Here is a 21475-nt window from a genome sequence, read left to right on the forward strand (position 1 = left end):
TAGACTCCTCCCTGAGGGCGGGGCTTATGTAACACAGAGTAGCTTAAATTTCTAGTTCCCGTCCCATTTTTTCACAATTGAGAATGACTTCCGGATGGGAGCCGAAACGTCTTGATTCTGAAAACAGCGTCTAGACGACTGCGACTGAAACCTTTTCTACGATAGAACAGCTGAAACGCTCCACGAGCTGTTGATCCGAACACTGAAGGTCCTGATTCAAAACTAATAAAGTGGATCAGCTTGAATGATTGATCAGATATGACTGAAGGTTTGTGAAATCAACTGAAACTGACCTGAGATCAGCTCCTGATAACAGGAGAGAGAGAACAGATTGTGTATTTTTGAAACCTTTTCTACGATAGGACGCTCCTGGACGAATGAGGGACGACACCGTCTTACTTTGTTTCAGCTGTTATTTCAGTGTCCGATCAGCATTTATGTATCTTACATTTCGGTATCGGACTCTGTGTCAGCAGATGACCAATATTAGAGGAGAGATGAAGAAGAAGAGCGTGAACGCACTGTAACGCCGAAGCAACCGCCAGGAACGCTCCCCGTCTCCCCTCAGGACGGCAGAGCGGCCCTGGTAAAATATGTGGCGGCCTGCGCTGCACCGGATCTAAAATGGCCGCCTCGTGCTCAGTCAGCTCGTGTAAATTCACAGAGAAGATGAAGTCATTTCCTGTTACCTGTCGGCGCGTCCTTGCCCTCCCCCTCCGCTCCGCCCTGCACCGCAGGCTGATGACCTACGACCCCGGGCTCCATGCAGGGAGGGGGCGGGCCCTCCACGATGGTGAGGGGCGGTTCTGGTTCTCCTGAGCCACAGATCAGCTGAGGAACCTGGCAGGAGGAGCACAGAGACGTCATCAGCTGATAAATACACTACTACGCCTGTTCTGTTTGAAGCTCAGTGAAATTTATTGTTATTTATATTGGGGCAACCAGAGGTGAACGATTAGGGGAAAATATCTAATATTGATCTGAAATCCTAATCAATACTTAATCATTTTCTATAAATTAAATTCCAGGCCTCTTTAATGGTCTGCAAATTATTTAAATTATGTTTCTCCGTGACCTGGCTGCTGAGTTTTTTCCTTCTGCTGCATTTTAGCAGCTCAGAGTGAAATCTGACTCAAGTCAAACATGTTGTTGCTAATCTGATAGACGCTAACATGCTAACGCCAACATATCGGCCTTTTTGGGAAGCAACACGACGTCAGCTACACGTCGGTGCTGCTGTTCTCTTTTATTCTCTATATTTATTTCCATTCAGTCAGACTGTCCCGTCAGAGCAGCCGAACCAGCAGTCAGCAGCTCCTGTCTGCAGTGGACCCGTGGACGGACAGACAGCTGTCTCTGGATCACTGTGAGACTGATGGAAACTTAGAAACAGCAGGATTCTCAGGCAGGTTCTGCAGCTGCTTTCTTCTCTGGTGTCTCAGTGGATTCATGGAGGTTTATTCTGGACGGACGTCAGAAAGAACGATCTCCTGTGAGTTCAGACCTGACGGAGTTAAGACTCTGAGGAGGAGGAGGGAGGTTTCTGACCAATGGGGCGTTATTTACCTCCTCCACCTGTTTCTCCTCCAGAGACACCATCTCCAGCAGCTCCTCCTCTGACGGCAGGTTCTCCTCCTTGATGACGATGGGGGGAGGGGGAGGACGGACAGGGGGAGGAACGGAGGGAGGAGGAGCGACAGAAGGAGGAGGAGCGGCCACCATGGTCGCCTGCTGCTGCTGCTGCTGCTGGGAGGGAGGGGGGTTGATGATGACGAAGACAGGCGGGGGTTGAGTCGGGTGAGGCGCAGAGTGGGGGTGAGGGGGGAAGCTGGCGGAGTTGGTGACTCCCCCGCAGTCATCCTGCTGCGGCCCCTGGGGGCCCATGGATACGTGGGGGGGAGGGACAGGATTCATGGAGCCCCCAACAGGACCCAGGGGGATGAGGGGGGTGAGGGAGGACGGATCCCCAACGCTGGTGAGATAAATCTGGGGAGGGTCGCTCAGAGGGGGAGCAGGAGGATTCTGGGAAAGAAAGGGAGAGACAGGGTCATTCGATACCCGGCGCTCGGCTCGCCGCAGTCCAACGCTCACTTCTAAGTGACCAAGCAGGGGGCGGGGCCCGATACTGACCTGTGATTGGCTGGTGGCGTTGGCTGGTATCTGGGGGCTGAGAGTCGGAGTCGGACAGGGAGACACCTGAGTGACGATCACCTGGAGAGCAGAGTCGACAGCTCCACCTACTGACGGAGGGGACTTGGACTCTGATAATACACAGACCTGAGGAGGAGGACAGAGGGAAAAACCAGGATAGAGGAGCTGATCTCATGGAGTATTCACCGTCATGCTCAGTAGGGAGGAACCCAAATCTGATCCCTAATCTGAGCGGGCCTGCGGAGACCGAGCCCTGACCTGCGTGGAACCGATTCAGATCTTTCTTCTACGTTTGAGCTAACACGAGACGTTCACACACCAACATCCTGTTCACGTTCAACTGGTTTAATTCCTGTAACACACACACAGTTCTGCTGTAGGGTTAGTGGTGTGTTCAGGGACAGACGTGACAAACAGTTACTCTCGGTTACAGAAAAGGCTTCGTTCGGCGTCGCTACGAGCTTCCACGTCTCTTCTCCAAACTTCACCTCCGCAGAGCGTTTCTCTCCTGCGTAACAACACGGTTCCCCGCGGTCCTTTAAAAGCCAGCTGCTAAAAGTTGAGTCGTTTACAGCGGCTCTTGTTGAGCCCATTTTCATTTAACAAGCACGCAATAAAATCTATTTCGTCCCTGAAGGTGTCAAAAGCTGCTGCAAAAAGTGCAGAAAATGTTTATTTATTAGAAACGTGTGTATTCAATGATACAGCAGCAATACGTGTTACAGAAACACGCACCGAGCCAGTCTCTGGTGACGTCACACCGAAACAGCGACGGACGACGAGAGGATTTAGCATCAGCAGTAGCTTCACGCGTCAGAAGACTGCAGTCAGCCTGATGGATCGCTTCTGGTCGAACATCGATACGTTCAATAAGGTCGATTTCTGCCCCCGGTGCATCCTGACGCTGTGTATCTGAGTGACGACCGGCCCTGTTAGTTTCTCTCAGTTGCTAAAACACTGAACCCTACTGCCTGAACCCGCTGACTGAATCAATCGCTCTTTTGGCAAAACCATCAGCACTTCTCACCTGTTCAGACACAACTCGCCGACACGTTTTCACTGCGATGCACCCGTGCTGCATAACGCTGAGCACAGGTGACAAAAGTCAAACACAGTTAAAGCACAGACGTCACCACTTGAACACAACAACTCAAAACTGATCCCACTTGTGGCGAATGACGTGAGGGAACATGTGAAGTAAGCCAGTTCAGAGAGCGCTGGTCTGTGAGGCCCTGCAACGGATCGAAACCTGAGAGGAAGAGGAGGTCGAGGCGGTCAGCGAAGACCAGGAACAGTAATACCTGATGAACTCAGAGCGACTGGGACGGACCACGTTCCTGTCCGTGGTGTGAGCATGAGGGAGGCTGGACAACCAAACACCAGCAGAGTCACTGTGTCCACCATGACCCCAAGATTTAGAGAAGAGGACAGGTAATTACCTTTTTTTGACATTATAGTACAGCATGTAAATGTTGACAGCAATTACTGTATGACATGCTATATCCTGTACGACAGTATACTGTCAGTAAATATGTTTTCAGTACATCACTGCACCAATATACTGCAGTGTTGTAGGCCTGGTATTCATGTATATTTCTGTACTGTATTTTTACATGAGCTTCCTGCACACCAGCAGCAAACGCATAAGATTTCTGTTTTGTCTTTTTGTCCGAGTGCTAAATGCACAGGTTTGTTTTGCAACATGCATTTATCCCACAGTGAACAATAAACACTTACTTCTCCAGCTTCGTGTCCCGAGCATTGTGTTTTCTTTTCTACGTAGTGTTTAGCGGCTGTTCAGTAGTGTGTTTTTTATTCTGATCGACTCGATTTGACAGCACAGTTCAGTTTTGAGCACAGACTGAACTGTTTTGAGGTTTTGCAAGAAGAGTCTGAGGTTTTGTGAATGCAGCTTAGAGAAAAGGAGAGCAGCTTTCAAGAAATGTGTCTTAGCGATCGAGAAAAACTGTAAGAGGGCGGCGCTAGAGGAAAGGCCAGTCTTCACACACACACACCTCTCTCACCTCTCTGGGCGTGCGATCGACCTTGGGGGCGGGGTCTTGCTGTAGCAGCAGCTCTGTTTTGATTGGCCGTGGGTTGGGAGAGGCCTGCAGCGACTGGATGGTGAAGGTGGAGTAGAGGCCAGACTTCATGTAGTCGTTACGGGAGCTTTTCTGCGAGCTGCTGGGTGACGAGCGCTGGGGATCAATACACAGACCAATCGATCAAACAACCAGTCAGTATACTGATATCGTATTAATATCACTGTGCGTCCACATCCTGCAGAAGTCTACAAAGAAAAACAAAAAATAAAGTCAAAGTGTACCTGGGGTAAGCCCTTTGACAGACAGGTTGAGGTCACGCCCCCGAGGCCTTTTGATTGGCTGTTTGGGTCGGCGCTGTCCCTCCTCTGGCCCTCCTCTCCGTTGCGTCCCCCCTCCGGCAGGGAGGGGTCGGGCTGACTGACGAACTTATAGACAAACTTCTGACCGCTCACCTTCTTGATGATGTTCTGAAAGAAGACGACTGAATAAGTACGGGAAGGACTGAACCGCGGCGCGTCCAGGTGTCCGCACCTGAGACCGGTCCAGATGACGGAGCAAACGTATTGGTCCAAGTGAAAACACGAGTCACGTGTTTTTACACAGCAGTGATAATACGACCGATGGTGTTGTAGTAGCGGTGGTGACAGTAGCACAAACTACAGCAGTAGTTGTAGTGGCACTCACAGTATTCGCAGTAGTACCTTCTCATCGTATTATTAATACTAGTATTAGCATTGCGTCAATTAATATTAATATTGATCTGCTGGGTCTCTGTAATTAATATTATAAAGAGTTCGGCCTCGACCGGCTCTGTAACGTCTGTTGTGAAGCGGCGCTGTGTAAATAAAACTGAGTGGAAGTGGACTGATAGCGCTGTACTGCGTGTTCCTGTGCAGTATCAGTAGTATCAGTAGTATCAGCAGTATCAGTAGTAGCAGTATCAGTAGTATCAGTAGTATTAGTAGTATTAGTAGTATTAGTAGCAGTATTAGCAGTAGCAGTATTAGTAGTATTAGTAGTAGCAGTATCAGTAGTAGCAGTATCAGCAGAAGCAGTATTAGTAGTAGTATTAGTAGTATTAGTAGTAGCAGTATCAGTATTAGTATTAGTAGTATTAGTAGTAGCAGTATCAGTAGTAGCAGTATCAGCAGAAGCGGTGTTGGTGGTGGTATTGGTGGTGTTAGTGGTGGCAGTATCGGTGTTAGTATTAGTGGTATCAGTGGTAGCGGTATCAGTAGTAGCAGTATCAGCAGAAGCAGTATTAGTAGTAGTATTAGTAGTATTAGTAGTAGCAGTAGCAGTATTAGTATTAGTAGTATTAGTAGTATTAGTAGTAGTATTAGTAGTAGCAGTATCAGTAGTAGCAGTATCAGTAGTAGCAGTATCAGGTGGTAGCAGTGGTGGTGGTGGTATTAGTGGTATTAGTGGTGGCAGGTGGCAGTGTTAGTATTAGTGGTAGCAGTATCAGTGTATTAGTGGTATTAGTGGCAGCAGTGGTAGCAGTATTAGTATTAGTGGTGGCAGTATCAGTAGTATTAGTGGTGGTAGCAGTAGTGCAGTATCAGTGGTAGGCAGTAGCAGTATTAGTAGCAGCAGTATTAGCAGTAGCAGCATTAGTGGTAGCGTAGTAGCAGTATCAGTAGTAGTGGCAGCAGTGGTAGCGGTATGGTGGTGGCGGTGTGGTATCCGGTGGTGGCGGTGTCGGTGGTATCGGTGGTGGTGGCGGTATCGGTGGTGGCGGTATCGGTGGTGGTGGTGGTGGTGGTAGCGGTGTTAGTGGTGGCGGTGTCGGTGGTAGGTGGTAGTGGTGTTAGTGGTGGTATCAGTGGTAGCGGTGTGGTGGTGGTATCGGTATCAGTATTAGTGGTAGCGGTATCAGTGGTAGCGGTATTAGTGGTAGCGGTGGTAGTGGTAGCGGTATCAGTGGTAGCAGTGTTAGTGGTATTAGTGGTGGCGGTATCGGTGGTAGCGGTATCAGTGGTGGTATTAGTGGTGGCGGTATCGGTGGTAGCGGTATCAGTGGTAGCGGTATTAGTGGTATTAGTGTGGTATTAGTGGTAGCGGTATCGGTGGTAGCGGTGGTGGTATCGGTGGTAGCGGTATCAGTGGTAGCAGTATCGGTGGTAGCGGTATGGTAGTGGTATCAGTGGTAGCGGTATCGGTGGTAGCGGTATCAGTGGTAGCGGTATCAGTGGTAGCGGTATCAGTGGTAGCGGTATCAGGTAGTAGCAGTATCAGTGGTAGCGGTATTAGTGGTGGCAGTATCGGTGGTAGCGGTATCAGTGGTAGCGGTATCGGTAGTGGTATTGGTAGTAGCAGTATCGGTGGTATCAGTGGTAGCGGTATCGGTGGTAGCAGTATCGGTGGTAGCGGTATCAGTGGTAGCGGTATCAGTGGTAGTGGTGGTATCAGTGGTAGCGGTGGTCAGTGGTAGCGGTATCAGTGGTAGCGGTGGTATCAGTGGTATTAGTGGTATCGGTAGTGGTAGTCGGTATTAGCGGTATTAGTGGTAGCGGTATCAGTGGTAGCGGTATCGGTGGTAGCGGTGTTGGTGGTGGTAGCGGTGTATCGGTGGTAGCGGTATTGGTGGTGGTGGTGGTGGTATCAGTGGTAGCGGTATCAGTGGTAGCGGTATCAGTGGTAGCGGTGGTCGGTGGTAGCGGTATCGGTATCAGTGGTATCGGTGGTAGCGGTGGTAGTGGTAGCGGTATCAGTGGTAGCGGTATCGGTGGTAGCGGTATCGGTGGTAGCGGTATTAGTGGTATTAGTGGTATCGGTGGTAGCGGTATCGGTATTAGTGGTATTGGTAGGTGGTATTAGTGGTATTAGTATCAGTGGTAGCGGTATCAGTGGTAGCAGTGGTAGTTAGTGGTATCGGTGGTAGCGGTATCGGTGGTAGCGGTGGTAGCGGTATTAGTGGTATCAGTGGTGGTGGTATCGGTGGTAGTGGTGTATCGGTAGTGGCGGTGGTGGTGGTAGTCGGTATCAGTGGTAGCGGTATTGAGTGGTATTGGTATTGGTGGTATCAGTGTGGTATTAGTGGTATTAGTAGCGTATCAGTGGTGGTGGTATCAGTGGTAGCGGTATTGGTAGTGTTGGTAGTATCAGTGGTAGCGGTATCAGTGGTATCAGTGGTAGCGGTATCGAGTGGTATTAGTGGTAGTCGTGGTAGGCGGTATCAGTGGTAGCGGTATCAGTGGTAGTGGTATTAGTGGTAGCGGTATCAGTGGTAGCGGTATCAGCGGTAGCGGTGTCAGTGGTGGCGGTATCAGTGTATGGTGGTGGTATGGTGGTGGTAGGTGGTGGTAGCGGTGGTGGTGGTAGCGGTATCGGTGTGGTGGTAGTAGTGGTATTGGTGGTGGTGGTATCAGTGGTGGCGGTGGTGGTGGTGGTGGTGGTGGTATCGGTGGTAGCGGTATCAGTGGTAGCGGTATCGGTAGTAGCGGTATCAGTGGTGGCGGTATCAGTGGTAGCGGTGGTAGTGGTGGCGGTATCAGTGGTAGGCGGTGGTATGGTAGTGGTATTGGTGGTATTGGTATCGGTGGTATTAGTGGTATTGGTGGTAGCGGTATCGGTAGTAGTGGTATCGGTGGTAGCGGTATCAGTGGTAGCGGTATCAGCGGTGGCGGTATCGGTGGTGGCGGTGGTGGTGGTAGCGGTGGTGGTGGTAGCGGTGGTGGTGGTGGCGGTGGTGGTATCGGTGGTAGCGGTGTCAGTGGTAGGTGGTGGTGGTGGTGGTGGCGGTATCGGTGGTAGTGGTATCGGTGGTAGTAGTGGTGGTATCAGTGGTAGCGGTATCAGCGGTAGCGGTATCGGTGGTAGCGGTATCAGTGGTAGCGGTGGTGGTGTTAGTGGTAGCGGTATCGGTGTTATTAGTGGTATCAGTGGTAGCAGTATCAGTAGTGGTAGTAGTGGTGGCGGTGGTGGTGGTAGTGGTATTAGTGGTGGCGGTATCAGTATTAGTGGTGGTATCGGTGTAGCGGTATCAGTGGTGGCGGTATCGGTGGTAGCGGTGGTGGTGTGGTGGTATCGTGGTGGCGGTGGTGGTGGTGGCGGTGGTGGTGGTGGCGGTGGTGGTGGTAGTGGTGGCGGTATTGGTGGTAGTGGTGGCGGTATCGGTGGTGGTATTGGTGTGGCGGTATCGGTGGTAGCGGTATCGGTGGTAGCGGTATCAGTGGTAGCGGTATCAGTGGTGGTAGTGGTGGTAGCGGTGGTGGTGGTATCAGTGGTAGTGGTAGTGGTGGTGGTATTGGTGGTAGCGTGTGGTGGTATTAGTGGTATTGGTGGTAGCGGTATCAGTGGTATTGGTGGTATCGGTGGTGGTAGTGGTGGCGGTATTGGTGTTAGTGGTGGTAGCGGTGTCGGTGGTGGTGGTGGTGGTATCGGTGGTGGCAGTGTCGGTGGTGGCGGTGGTAGTGGTGGTGGGTAGTATTGGTGGTGGCGGTATCAGTGTGGTGGCGGTGGTGGTGTTAGGTGTTGGTAGTGGTATCAGTGGTGCGGTAGCGGTGGTATCGGTGTGGTGGTGGTAGTGGTAGCGGTATCGTGTGGTATTAGTGGTGGTGGTAGTGGTATCAGTGGTGGCGGTATCGGTGGTAGCGGTATCAGTGGTGTGGTGGTGGTGTCGGTGGTGTGGTATCGTGGTAGCGGTATTAGTGGTGGCGGTGGTGGTGGTGGTATCGGTGGTAGCGGTATCGGTGGTGGTATTGGTGGTGGTGGTGGTGGTGGTATTGGTGGTATCGGTGGTGGCGGTATCAGTGGTAGTGGTATCGGTGGTAGCGGTATCAGTGGTAGCGGTAGTAGTGGTGTGGTGGTGGTATCAGTATCAGTGGTATCAGTGGTATTAGTATATCAGTGGTAGCGGTATCAGTGATGTGGTATTAGTGGTAGCAGTATCAGTGGTAGCGGTATTGGTATCGGTGGTAGCGGTGGTCGGTGGTGGTAGTGGTATCAGTGGTAGCGGTATCGGTAGTGGCAGTGGTAGCGGTATCAGTGGTAGCGGTATTGGTGTTGGTGGTGGTATCGGTGGTAGCGGTATTAGTGGTAGCGGTGTTAGTATTGGTGTTAGTGGTATCAGTGGTAGCGGTATCAGTGGTAGCGGTATTGGTATTAGTGGTAGTGGTATCGGTGGTAGCGGTATCAGTGGTATTAGTGGTATCGGTGGTAGCGGTATCGGTGGTAGTGGTATCAGTGGTAGCGGTATCAGTGGTAGCGGTGTTGGTGTTGGTGGTATTAGTGGTAGCGGTATCGGTGGTAGCGGTATTGGTGTTAGTGGTATCGGTGGTAGCGGTATCGGTGGTAGTGGTATCGGTGGTAGCGGTATCGGTGGTGGCGGTGTTGGTATTGGTGGTATTAGTGGTAGCGGTATCGGTGGTAGCGGTATTGGTGTTGGTGTTGGTGGTATCAGTGGTAGCGGTATCAGTGGTAGTGGTATCAGTGGTGGCGGTATCAGTGGTAGCGGTATTGGTATTGGTGGTATTAGTGGTAGCGGTATCGGTGGTGGTGGTGGTGTTGGTGGTATCGGTGGTAGCGGTATCGGTGGTAGCGGTATCGGTGGTAGCGGTATCGGTGGTGTTAGGTGGTGGCGGTGTTGGTGGTGGCGGTATCAGGTGGTGGCGGTGTTGGTGTTGGTGGTATTAGTGGTGGCGGTATCAGTGGTAGCGGTGTTAGTATTAGGTGTTAGTGGTATCAGTGGTAGCGGTGTTAGTGTTAGTGGTAGCGGTATCAGTGGTATTAGTGGTATTAGTGGTATCAGTGGTAGCAGTGTTAGTGGTAGCGGTATCAGTGGTATTAGTATTAGTGGTATCACTGGTAGCGGTATTAGTATTAGTGGTAGCAGTATCAGTGGTATTAGTGGTATTAGTGGTAGCGGTATCGGTATTGGTATTAGTGTTAGTGGTATCATTAGTGGTGGCAGTATCAGTGGTATTAGTGGTATTAGTGGTAGCAGTATCAGCGGTATTAGTATTAGTGGTATCACTGGTAGCAGTGTTAGTATTAGTGGTAGCGGTATCAGTGGTATTAGTGGTATTAGTGGTGGCAGTATCAGCGGTATTAGTATTAGTGGTATCACTGGTGGCGGTGTTGGTATCAGCGGTGGCGGTATCAGTGGTATTAGTGGTATCAGGTGGTAGCGGTATCAGCAGTAGCAGTATCAGTAGTAGCAGTAGTAGTAGTAGCAGTAGTAGTAGTAGCAGTATTAGTATTAGTAGTAGCAGTATCAGTAGTATTAGTAGTATTAGTAGTAGCAGTATCAGTAGTATTAGTAGTATTAGCAGTAGCAGTATCAGTAGTAGCAGTATCAGCAGTAGCAGTATCAGCAGTAGCAGTATCAGCAGTAGCAGTATCAGTAGTAGCAGTAGTAGTAGCAGTATTAGTATCAGTAGTAGCAGTAGCAGCAGTAGCAGCAGTACCTTGTCGTAGTAGTATCTCAGGGCTCGGCTCAGTTTGTCGTAGTTCATGTTGTGCTTGTTCTTGCGGAGCCCCCACAGCCGAGCGACCTCCTCGGCGTCCAGCAGCTTGAACTCTCCGTCCTCACCTGTCCACGAGATCAGGTGACGCTGCCGCTGGTCCTCCAGCAGGTGGAGCAGGAACTGCCACAGCGTGATGGACGGGTCCATGGCTGAGGGGGGGGGGGACAGGCAGAGAGACAGGCAGAGAGAGAGACAGACAGGCAGAGAGACAGACAGAGAGAGAGACAGACAGGCAGAGAGACAGGCAGAGAGAGAGACAGACAGGCAGAGAGAGAGACAGACAGGCAGAGAGACAGACAGAGAGACAGACAGACAGACAGACAGAGAGAGAGAGAGAGAGAGAGAGAGAGACAGGCAGGCAGAGAGACAGAGAGAGAGAGAGAGAGAGAGAGACAGAGAGAGAGACAGACAGGCAGAGAGACAGGCAGACAGGCAGAGAGACAGGCAGAGAGAGAGACAGACAGGCAGAGAGACAGGCAGAGAGAGAGACAGACAGGCAGAGAGAGAGACAGACAGGCAGAGAGACAGACAGAGAGACAGACAGACAGACAGACAGAGAGAGAGAGAGAGAGAGAGAGAGAGAGAGACAGTCAGGCAGAGAGACAGAGAGAGAGAGACAGACAGGCAGGCAGAGAGACAGGCAGGCAGGGAGAGAGAGAGAGAGAGAGAGAGAGACAGGCAGGCAGGGAGAGAGAGAGAGAGAGAGAGAGAGACAGGCAGGCAGAGAGACAGGCAGAGAGAGAGACAGACAGGCAGAGAGACAGACAGAGAGACAGACAGACAGAGAGAGAGAGAGAGAGAGAGAGAGAGAGAGAGAGAGAGAGAGAGAGACAGACAGGCAGGCAGGCAGACAGGCAGAGAGACAGACAGGCAGTTGAGGTTTGGCATCATTTGAAATTTCAGTCAGCACTAAAACACAACAGAGGCCCCGACAGTCTGAATGACTGACGGACAGACAGACAGGTAACTATACAGACAGACAGGTCACCATACAGACAGACAGGTAACTATACAGACAGACAGGTCACCATACAGACAGACAGGTAACTATACAGACAGACAGGTAACTATACAGACAGACAGGTAACTATACAGACAGACAGGTCACCAGAAGAATAAACAAGCCCACAAACTTTATTATCGATTCATCTGTCGATCATTTGTCTCCGTCGCTCCGGGGTTTTCTGCAGGTGTTACCGCTGAGGCGGCTCACCTGAAACGAAGACACCTCTGCTGTCGTCAGGAGAGCGAACCTGAGCGTCGCGCACGAGGTTCGGGTCCTGGTCCTACCGAGGCCCGCCTGCAGATCTGAGCGCTACAGTGCAACCTGGCAACCAGGCTGATGCTCACGAAACATCTCATCCACGTTAGATACGAATCCAGCACGCGGCTCTGACCGCGACCTGTAGCGTCCGGGACGCTCAGCTGATTGATCGGTCTAGCTCGCCGTCGGCCCGCCTCAGGTAAACAGTTCTGATGGAAACCGTCTATAAAACCATCACAAAACCACGAAACCATCACAAGTTCCCAGAATTCAAGGCGACGACTTCAAATGTCTTTTTTTGTCGGAACGACAAACGTCCAAAACGGCTGAAAGTATCAATTATTTTTTATTACAGATCAATTAATTAAATCGTTTGTTCTAGAAAATGTCAGAAAATAGTGAAAATCAGAATCATCCAGAGACCGGCCAACGGTCCAAAACCCCCAACTCTTCAGGAAACCGGCACACAGTGAACCCACATTTGAGAAGCTGAACCGGGGAACGTTTGGTGTTTTTCAGAGCTGAAACGATTAATCGATTAATCGATTAGTTGATCAACAATATTTGAAACCTGCCCAGAGACGACGGCTGAATCTGTTATATGGACGTTAATGTGTGCTTGTTATAATATCCACGTTCAGACAGACAGGTTCACAGACAGACAGACGGGTTCACAGACGGACAGACGGGTTCACAGACGGACAGACGGGTTCACAGACAGAGAGACGGGTTCACAGACGGACAGACGGGTTCACAGACGGAGAGACGGGTTCACAGACAGAGAGACAGGTTCACAGACGGAGAGACGGGTTCACAGACGGAGAGACGGGTTCACAGACGGACAGACAGGTTCACAGACAGAGAGACAGGTTCACAGACGGACAGACGGGTTCACAGACGGACAGACAGGTTCACAGACGGTCGACTTCACACACAATACAGCCGTGCACACGAGCCTCATTACCATCGGCTGACCTGTTACACAACTGACCTATCAAAACACCTTGGTTACTATCGCCATGGTGAGAGACCTTTCATCAATGGTAACCAAGGGAGAGGGCCGGCGGGCGAGAGAGACAGAGAGAGAGAGAGATGTGGAGAGGCTGGCGTTCAGCTCTGCTGCTGCCCTGCTCGAAGGCACGTCAGCACGGATCGGTGTCGGCGGCTTCAACCTGGGCGTGAGCTGACCTGCGCACAGCCACGCTTCGCCGCCGCAGGGCGCCCGAGCCACGCCCGCCGCCGCAGGGCCGCCCGAGCCGCCGCGCCGCCGCCACGTGCAGCCCAACACCCCAATCAATCGTTCTTTCAAAATAAAATGATATCTGGTCCGCCAGCGTTGATGTCGGCACCTGATTCAGTTCACGTCTTGGTCTTTTGATGAAAATGATTAGTTTTAGTCAACAGAAAAACTAAAGACATTTTAGTCTCATTGTTGTTGTTTTTTTATGTCTTCTGAACATTTTGAGGCTACAGCGGTCGCCATCTTTGTTGCGTACAGTTGCCATGGTTACAGCTGTCGCGCCCATGTGACTCTGCAGTGATACAACAGACTGTGTAGACTCTGAGCCGCTCTCTCTCTGTCGCTCCCGCTAAGCTAGCATTAGCATTAGCACAGCTAGCTGTCCCCTGCGCTGCGGAGCAGCTGATCATTCAGAATCCGATTCACTGAAAGCTTGGCTTCTCCTCTCAAGCTCAACGTGGTATAACACGTTGATATTTCTTCAGTGGACATTAATCCCGAACGGACTACGTCAAAGATGGCCGACTGAAAGTAACGTTAGCGTAGCATCCACAGCACCTGATACGGTTACGTTAGCTCCCCTTGTTATGAATGTCACTCAGAGTGACTCTCTAATTTACAGTTTTTCTCAATGGATTTGGTACGTTTCTCCAAACTCAGGCAACAGCTCTCAAAACAGTTAACACAGCAAACTGAACACCGTTAAGTATTCACTGCACAATGAAACACAGCATTTTATTCTAGTAATGCATTTATTAAAATTCAACATTAACATCAAAACTAAAAGTGTTGATTTTATAACAAATTCAGCTGAAATAAATGAAAATACATGTTTTTCATTAAGTTCTTTAATGAGGAGTGAAGGTGTATAACAATAAGTTGTAAACCCACACACACACAAAAATATATATATATATATATATTATGCAAATAAGTACATAGGTAAATAAAAAATAAAGTGATAAATGTACTGCATTCACTGAATCATTTATTTTATTGATCATGCCTCTCAATTACATCTGGCCAGAGAATTTCATTACGTAATTGAAGGCACAAGGTGTGCGACTGACTATTTTACAATTCAGAGTTTTGTTTGTTGTGTTTTGAAAATGGTACAAAAATGCTTGTGATCTTGGTGAAGAACAACGAAAAAGTTACTAATGTTTTTCCTGATATATTAAAGATTTGGTTGGCTGTATGAACTGCGGTGATAAAATTTGGGATTTTTGTGCACAGTGTTATGAGAAAATTATGCTTTTGATATGCAATTTGTATGAAATGAATGAATTTACTATCTGTTTAGGACAGTTACAAAGTGTACTGATCGCCGCGTTAACTGTTTTGAGAGCTGTTGCCTGAGTTTGGAGAAATATACCAAATCCATTGAGAAAAACTAACATTATTATCCAAAAGAGGAAATTCGTTTGGTCGGAGCTGCATTCAGAGGCACTCGTTTTTAATATTTCTCCCCATGTCTCGCACGCATGATGTCAGTGCTCCCAAAGACAGCCGTAAAAATCATCTTAACGAGAGCGACAGACGTGTGATTTCCTCTCCGTCAGCACCGACTGACCCACGCACAGTTTCTGTCTGCTCAGTGGTGACCTCAGAGCGCCCTTTACTTCCTGTCTGAACCCGGTCTCTGCAGGTTCACCTCAGGAAGACTCACGCAGGAACACAGGACGACAGACAGCATCAGGTGTCACACGTTTTCTTTTACATCATTTCACAACAGCCTGTTTGAAGGTTGAGACTCGGATCGAAGGGTCGGGCATTTTAGTTGCGAGGGGCTCGGGATGCTTTAGGTCAACGACGGTCCTCACAAGGACAGAAGTACAGGTGTGTGTGTGTGTGTGTGTGTGTGCGCTGACGGTGAATGGACGCGGCAGCTTCTCTCAGTCCTCGCTACAACAAAACAAAAGGTGAAGTGTGTTTCTGGTTTATTTCCACAGAGACACCGCGCTGGGAGCCGACCAGAGCGGCCACAGACTCAGACTCACGGCAGAAACAACACGGGCTCTCTCTGATTCACACGTTCGAGCGACAGCTGGAGCCGACGGACCTTGGCACCTTACCGTTCAGCGGCTACCTGATCCAAACGCCGGAGCTCCTCGTTCACAGCGATGACGCCGATCAGCTCAGCGATCGATCCGATTTGAATAAAAGGTCGGTCGGGCGGTTTCAGAGTCGCCGCTCTGCAGATCCTACAGCGATGGCTGCAGATGAATTAATCATGAGAATCATTAGGCGCAGCCTTCAAACTGAGTCGACGCAGATTCGATCCCACATGTTTCTCCGGTCAGAGGAGAACCACAGATGTATGTAAAGGAGAAATAATGTTCTTGTGGTTATGCAACGATCAGTTAGGAGCTGAAACGATTAGTTGATTAATCGTTTAAGTCAGTTTTAAGCAAAAGTTCATTCTTTCTCTGGTCCCCGTTTAAATGTGAATATCCGTTGGGTTTCTTCGCCGTCTGAACTGAATCTCTTTGGGTTTTGGACTTTTTGTTTCACTGTTTTCTGACATTTTATAGACCAAAAAACGAATCCCCAATAAGGGAAACGATCCGAAATAATCATTGGTTGCAGCGTTAGATCAGTGCATGCTGCCTCTTACAAACACGTACCAGGCTGCCGTTACAGGGGTCGAACCTGTGACCTCTGACCTCTCAGGGAGCTCTGAGCCGCGATACCGTTCGTCCACCGAGCCGATTAAACTCTGTTCTTCTGAACTCTCGTTAATATTTTAAGCATAAGTGAAGAATTTACAGGAGCAATACACCGACTTTCTCCCAGCGACATGTGGAATGTGTTACATATACTGACAATAAATATATTGTCCATGTCTGTACAGTAATTATGAAGCTACAGCCGGTTAGCTTAGCTTAGCACAAAGACTGGCGACAGGGGGAAACCGCTAGCCTGGCTCTGTCCAAAGGTAACAAACTGCAGCTGCCAGCAGCCTGAAGCGCCCTGATCTACACCTTACAGCTCTCTGCGTTTGATCCTGGAAATCACGAGGGGGGGGGGTGTAAATCTTCTGAGCCAACTCTCAGGAAGTTTTATTTCCCATGAAACGGAAAAGATCAGATGCTCTTTCACCGGCAATTACAAGCCAAGAAAAAAAATGTTTTAAAGTGGAAATACACGACTTGTTTGCTTTAACTCGAGACGAAGGAGTGATTCTAGCCCAGGTAGTACTCAGATTACAGATCCAGCGATCCTGTGCCAATGTGATGAAATTAAAGGGCATGCCCAGACAATATGAGCACTGCAGAAACACTGGATTATGTTGGTGTTACCTCAGCCGAGGACCTGCAGTCGGTAGTTTCAGTCTGATTCACCCAGATATAATAAAGTATTAAGTATAAAGTAAAATAAAGTATTCCTGATATGATTCCAGTCTTCAGCAGAGATCTCTGGGCCTGATTCTCTCTGCCATTTGCATTTATTATAGAAATCGTGACTTAAATGTTTGTCGTCTCTTATCTTGAAAGCATCTATGAAGACGTTTTAGTTAATTAGGTTCCCCGTCCCCCGATCTCTGGATCAAAGTGGTCTCTGAGCGGGAGACATCCGAAGCACACGACTAAAAGCTGTATACACTGAAGATGTTAGTGCAGCCGGAGCAGAGGGGGAGCAAACCACTTTCTCCACCAGCGAAGAAGAGTGTCCTGACCACGTCCTGTTCCTCTGCGGTTCCTCTGCTTCCTGTCAGCAGGCTGTCAGTCGGCACGACCCTCGACAACAGCCGAGGACCTCGGCACATGACAGACACACTGTGCTCTACTACAGGATACTGCCGCCACTGCAATACTCCTGTCGCTGCTGACCGTCCCGCCGCCGCCGCCGCCGCCTTCATCCTGTCAGAGCTTTCCTGACCCAGATGGTCGACACACGTCACATCTCACAAACACTATCTGACACTCACATCACAGTGCGTCAGCGTTGCCACGACAACGTGTGAACATGACGTCACCGACTTCAGCCTGTCGCCGTGATAACGGTCGACATCGTGCCTGTAACGGGTGCTGACATTTTACAATCCTGGTTTGGTGCCCGAGGTTCAATCCCAAAGCAGACCGATGGCTTCCTTTACTCTGTAGACACACACACACTCTAACACACACTAACACACACACTCTAACACACACTAACACACACACACACACACACACACACACTAACACACACTCATCTAGCACAAACAGAGATACACAAACACGGCACACATACTTAAAGAATATCAATCATTACATCAAAATTAGCGCGTATATGCAGGATTTTGAAGCGCAGAAAGCGGCACAGAGGCCAGAGCCACCGTGACCCCAGACCGAATCAAGATAAGGTGCAGCCGCGGCGAGCTGGGCAGGTGACAGGTGTTGTGTTTGTCTGAACGGTCGTCCCGGCGCGGATTTAAACTCACAGCTGACGGACTGTTAGCCCAGCATGCTCATACTTCAAAAAACATATGGATGAGTCGCGCCGGAAAAGGGGCGTAACTCAGCGTGTCCGCCCGGGTGTCGTGTTGCCATCCCGGCCGATCGCAGCCGATAAATACCCGCAGAGCCGGAGTGATGCTGACTGCACGCTTTCACGCTGAGGACAAAAGCCAGATGCTAGCAGATGTTAGCGGGTGTCAGCGGGTGTTAGCGGGTGTCAGCAGATGTTAGCGGGTGTCAGCAGATGTTAGCGGGTGTTAGCAGATGTTAGCGGGTGTCAGCGGATGTTAGCGGGTGTTAGCGGATGCTAGCAGATGTTAGCGGGTGTCAGCAGATGTTAGCGGGTGTTAGCAGATGTTAGCGGGTGTCAGCAGATGTTAGCGGGTGTCAGCGGATGTTAGCGGATGCTAGCAGATGTTAGCGGGTGTCAGCAGATGTTAGCGGGTGTCAGCAGATGTTAGCGGGTGTTAGCAGATGTTAGCGGGTGTCAGCTGGTTTCCTGTGCAGTGTAAAAGGGGGCATGATAAAAAAATTCTAAAAACGTACATAAAACAAATAATAATACTGTGTCGGACAGACAGATAAAGTTGCGTTTGAATAAATCCGGCTGCCTTCACAGGCTGCGACGGCTCGTAACTACAGCTGACAAAACACAGGCGGCCTACACTCAAAGCTGTACCTGAACGCATCCTGAGTGGCGCTGATGGAGGACCGCAGGGGGCCCCCACCTGGCCGAGCCTCCCAGACACTCTGACATTACGCCCAGCTCACGCTGTCATTGGTCAGCTGTGTGGAGGTGAGAAAGTAGGCGGGGTTTTCAAATCCTTCCCTGAACTCTGCAGCAGCGCTGAGCGTTTCTGTCTTCTCTCCAGCTGATCTCACGTCAGTTTCAGGAGGCACGTTCTCCGCTTAAACCTTCAGTCGTATCAGATCAATAATTTAAGCCGATCCTCTTCATAGTTTAGAATCGGGGCCTTCAATGTTCGGACCGACGGCTCGTGAAGAACAAGGTGTCAGGTTTAGTGTCTGCAGCTGTTATTTTGACGTGTCAGACATCTTTAATCAGCATGAAGGTAAATATCAGACGGGACTCAGAATCAGCAGATGATCAATATTACAGGACTCTGATCGGGGCGGGAAAGCTGGACGGGGTCGACTCTTCGGGGGAAACTGCAGCTTCGTGTTTCAGAGCTTCTGGAAAGCGATGGTGGAGGTCTGCTCGTGTCTGTGTGTCAGTCAAGTTAAAGAGACAACTTCCTGTCTCCGCCTCCTCTGAGGCTGTCGAACAGACGTCCGATCAGTGATCGATCGACCTCCCTGAAGCGTGAGGGAAGCTTCTAAAAGCATCTGTAGCTTCATTTAGGGATCGATTAGTCGATCGGCAGGAAACTAATCAGCAACTGTTTTGATAATCGGTTCATCATTTACGTCATTTTTTTGGTCGCTGCTCATGAAACTGAACATGTTTTTAGACTTTAGACCTGGATGGACGTTTTTCACTGATTTATGACATGATTTAATTAAATTCAGATGATAATCAGCAGATTAGTCAATAATGAAAATGATCGTTAGCTGCAGCCGGAACAGTTACTAAACACAAAACAGAAAGGAAGCTTTTAAAATCCTACATTTTGGGGAATTTAGTGTGTGTGTGTGGTCACAATGTTGCTGAGGGGAGGACTCATGACCCCCCCCCCCCAGGTGTAGGCTGCAGTCTGGTTCAGTGAGGAGGAGACCGTTGCCACCTGGAAACACACCTGTGTCTCAGATGACCTGGTTCAGCGTAGACCTGCTCTCAGGCTGCAGGTCCCTACATGCTGCTAACAAATCAGGTCCAGCCGAGCATTCAACGCGACTGATGTCTGCTTTAGCATCGCGCACGCGCACTGAGCCGCAGGCCTCAGCAGCTTCCACACACACACCTGTTGCAACGCTGCTGCAAACTGCAGGGAAACACGCGCACACACACACACACACCTGAATCCTCCATCAGCAGCATCTCTTACCGTTTATCAGCGGATTTGAATCCATCTTCAGCCAAATGTTTCCGTGTGGTGTCTCTGTGTGTCCCAGCAGGCTCAGACCTCCTCCATGCTGCCGTGGTGGTGTTGTTGTTGTTGTTGTCTGTCTCTCGGTGTGTCCGTCCGTCCGTCCGTCCGTCCGTCTGTCGGTTGTGTGTCGGAGCAGCTTACAGCTGTCAGAGCCGGGCTGAGGAGGCTGAGGAGGAGGCGACGTTCAGCAGCTTCTCCCGCGACCTGCTGGCGTTATGTAACCGCTCCGAGCTGCCGCCGCCGGGCTCCCGTGCCTCCATGCTAACGACACACTCACCGACAGCTCGGAAATTAAAAGTTGGCTCAGCACAAGAAACACCGTCCAAAAAAACAAAAACAAACAAAAAAACAGAAGAAGTCCGTGAATGTCTCAGAAAGCAGCACCGTGTACAGCCGTTAGCCGCACATAACTTGGTGCTAATTAAAAGGCTAATATCCGTGTCTGATAGCTCTGTGTTGGTGTTAAAATGCGAGTTTATTCCTGCGGACGTCGATACGTCGAGGTGTTTTCTTTCCGCTACATCCTGTCAGAGGCGCCGATGGGAGCTAACTAGCGATGCTAACTAGCGATGCTAACTAGCGATGCTAACTAGCGATGCTAACGCTGCCAGGTAGCGCGTTTTCTGGCGGTAAAATAGTTATTTTTTTTATCTCCTCAGAAGAGTCCGGAGCAGCCGCTTCAACGCCAGGCCGCTGCTCATTTCTTAAGACTTCACAAAGTTCCTCCGAGTTCAGGGTTTTCTGGGGGCTGAAGCTGCTAGCCTAGCGTGCTAAGCTGCTAGCCTAGCCTAGCCTAGCCTAGCCTGCTGCTGTGACAGTCCCCCCCGCCTTCCGCCCCTGCTGGTGCGTCAGCCCCCAAACAGCGCTGCCGACCGCGGACTGGATCCACAGAGTTCACCAGGACCCGTCCGCAGGCCTCCGACCCGGAGGAAAAGTAGTTTGCGGAATCCGCCTGGTTGTTTATTCGCTGTGTGCGGCCCGCAGAGTCCGCCTGCTCATCACAGGTGTGTTTTCAGCGTCTTCCTGTGCGGACGCCTCCTCGCACCTTCCAGTCAGCGCGGCCGCATTCAAACAGTGCACACTTCCGGACGGATTTCAACATAAAACGTCTCTGTTGAGCTTGAAGGCTCATTATTGACCCCGTCCGCCCGATGAAGCCCACCAGATGCGAGTGAAAGCTCCAGAAAGCTTCCGGTAGCCCAAATGGACCCGGTGCTGAAAACGTTTCATCGAGCAGGGCTGTAACTGAGACGGAGGTCGTGTGATATCTCCGGTAGTTTATGACACTGCACGCTGTGTGTGTTTTTTAAAGTCAAATCAAGTACATTTTTATCTAAAATAATCACAAATCAAGAATTTGCCTTAAAATCTGCATAGAGTACAACACCTAGTGGCTCCGTTCAGCTGAGGAACTACACAAAACAACCTTTCATGGGGAAAGAAGAAGAAGAAGAAGGTTTTATTTGCACAAATTGGACAGTTTTTAGGCAGAAAAATATTAAGATAAAATCAAACTTCTGGTGGAGTATTCTCACACTTAAAACGATAACTTAAATGTGAAATTGTGTGGAGTTTTTTTAAATACTGAGAAAATTGTACATAGTTTGGTTGGTGGGAAGATTTGGCTTGGTGACTCTGCTCAAAATAAATCTATATTCTTTCCTCAGTGGTTCAATGTTTTGTTGCTTTGTCAGCTTTTTAAACAAACTGTGCAAACGCCATCTGCTGATGAAGACCATGAGATGTGGTTGAAAGCTTCAGAAAAAAAGAAAGTGACCTTAAGTTAAGATTATTTTGTCAAAATTATTTAAA

General features: G+C 49.7%; 1 protein-coding gene across 3 annotated transcripts in view; it reads right to left on the reverse strand.

The window, feature by feature from the left end:
* Positions 1-20951, reverse strand: part of elk1 (ETS transcription factor ELK1) — a 33018-nt gene extending 12067 nt beyond the window's left edge. The window contains exons 1-7 of one of the 3 annotated variants that reach the window (XM_044210279.1): positions 19619-20951; positions 10607-10815; positions 4478-4663; positions 4176-4349; positions 2131-2277; positions 1567-2022; positions 690-840 (exon numbers count right to left, since the gene is read on the reverse strand). In XM_044210279.1, the coding sequence (XP_044066214.1) occupies positions 690-840; positions 1567-2022; positions 2131-2277; positions 4176-4349; positions 4478-4663; positions 10607-10815; positions 19619-19643 (1348 nt within the window). In that variant the 5' untranslated portion in view covers positions 19644-20951. Of the gene's footprint in view, positions 1-689; positions 841-1566; positions 2023-2130; positions 2278-4166; positions 4350-4477; positions 4664-10606; positions 10816-19618 lie in introns of all 3 variants that reach the window. The other 2 variants (XM_044210278.1, XM_044210280.1) reach the window with 2 other exon arrangements.
* Between the last annotated feature and the right edge of the window lie 524 nt (positions 20952-21475).

This window comes from Siniperca chuatsi, linkage group LG10 (assembly GCF_020085105.1).
Source record: "Siniperca chuatsi isolate FFG_IHB_CAS linkage group LG10, ASM2008510v1, whole genome shotgun sequence".
NCBI lineage: Eukaryota > Metazoa > Chordata > Actinopteri > Centrarchiformes > Sinipercidae > Siniperca > Siniperca chuatsi.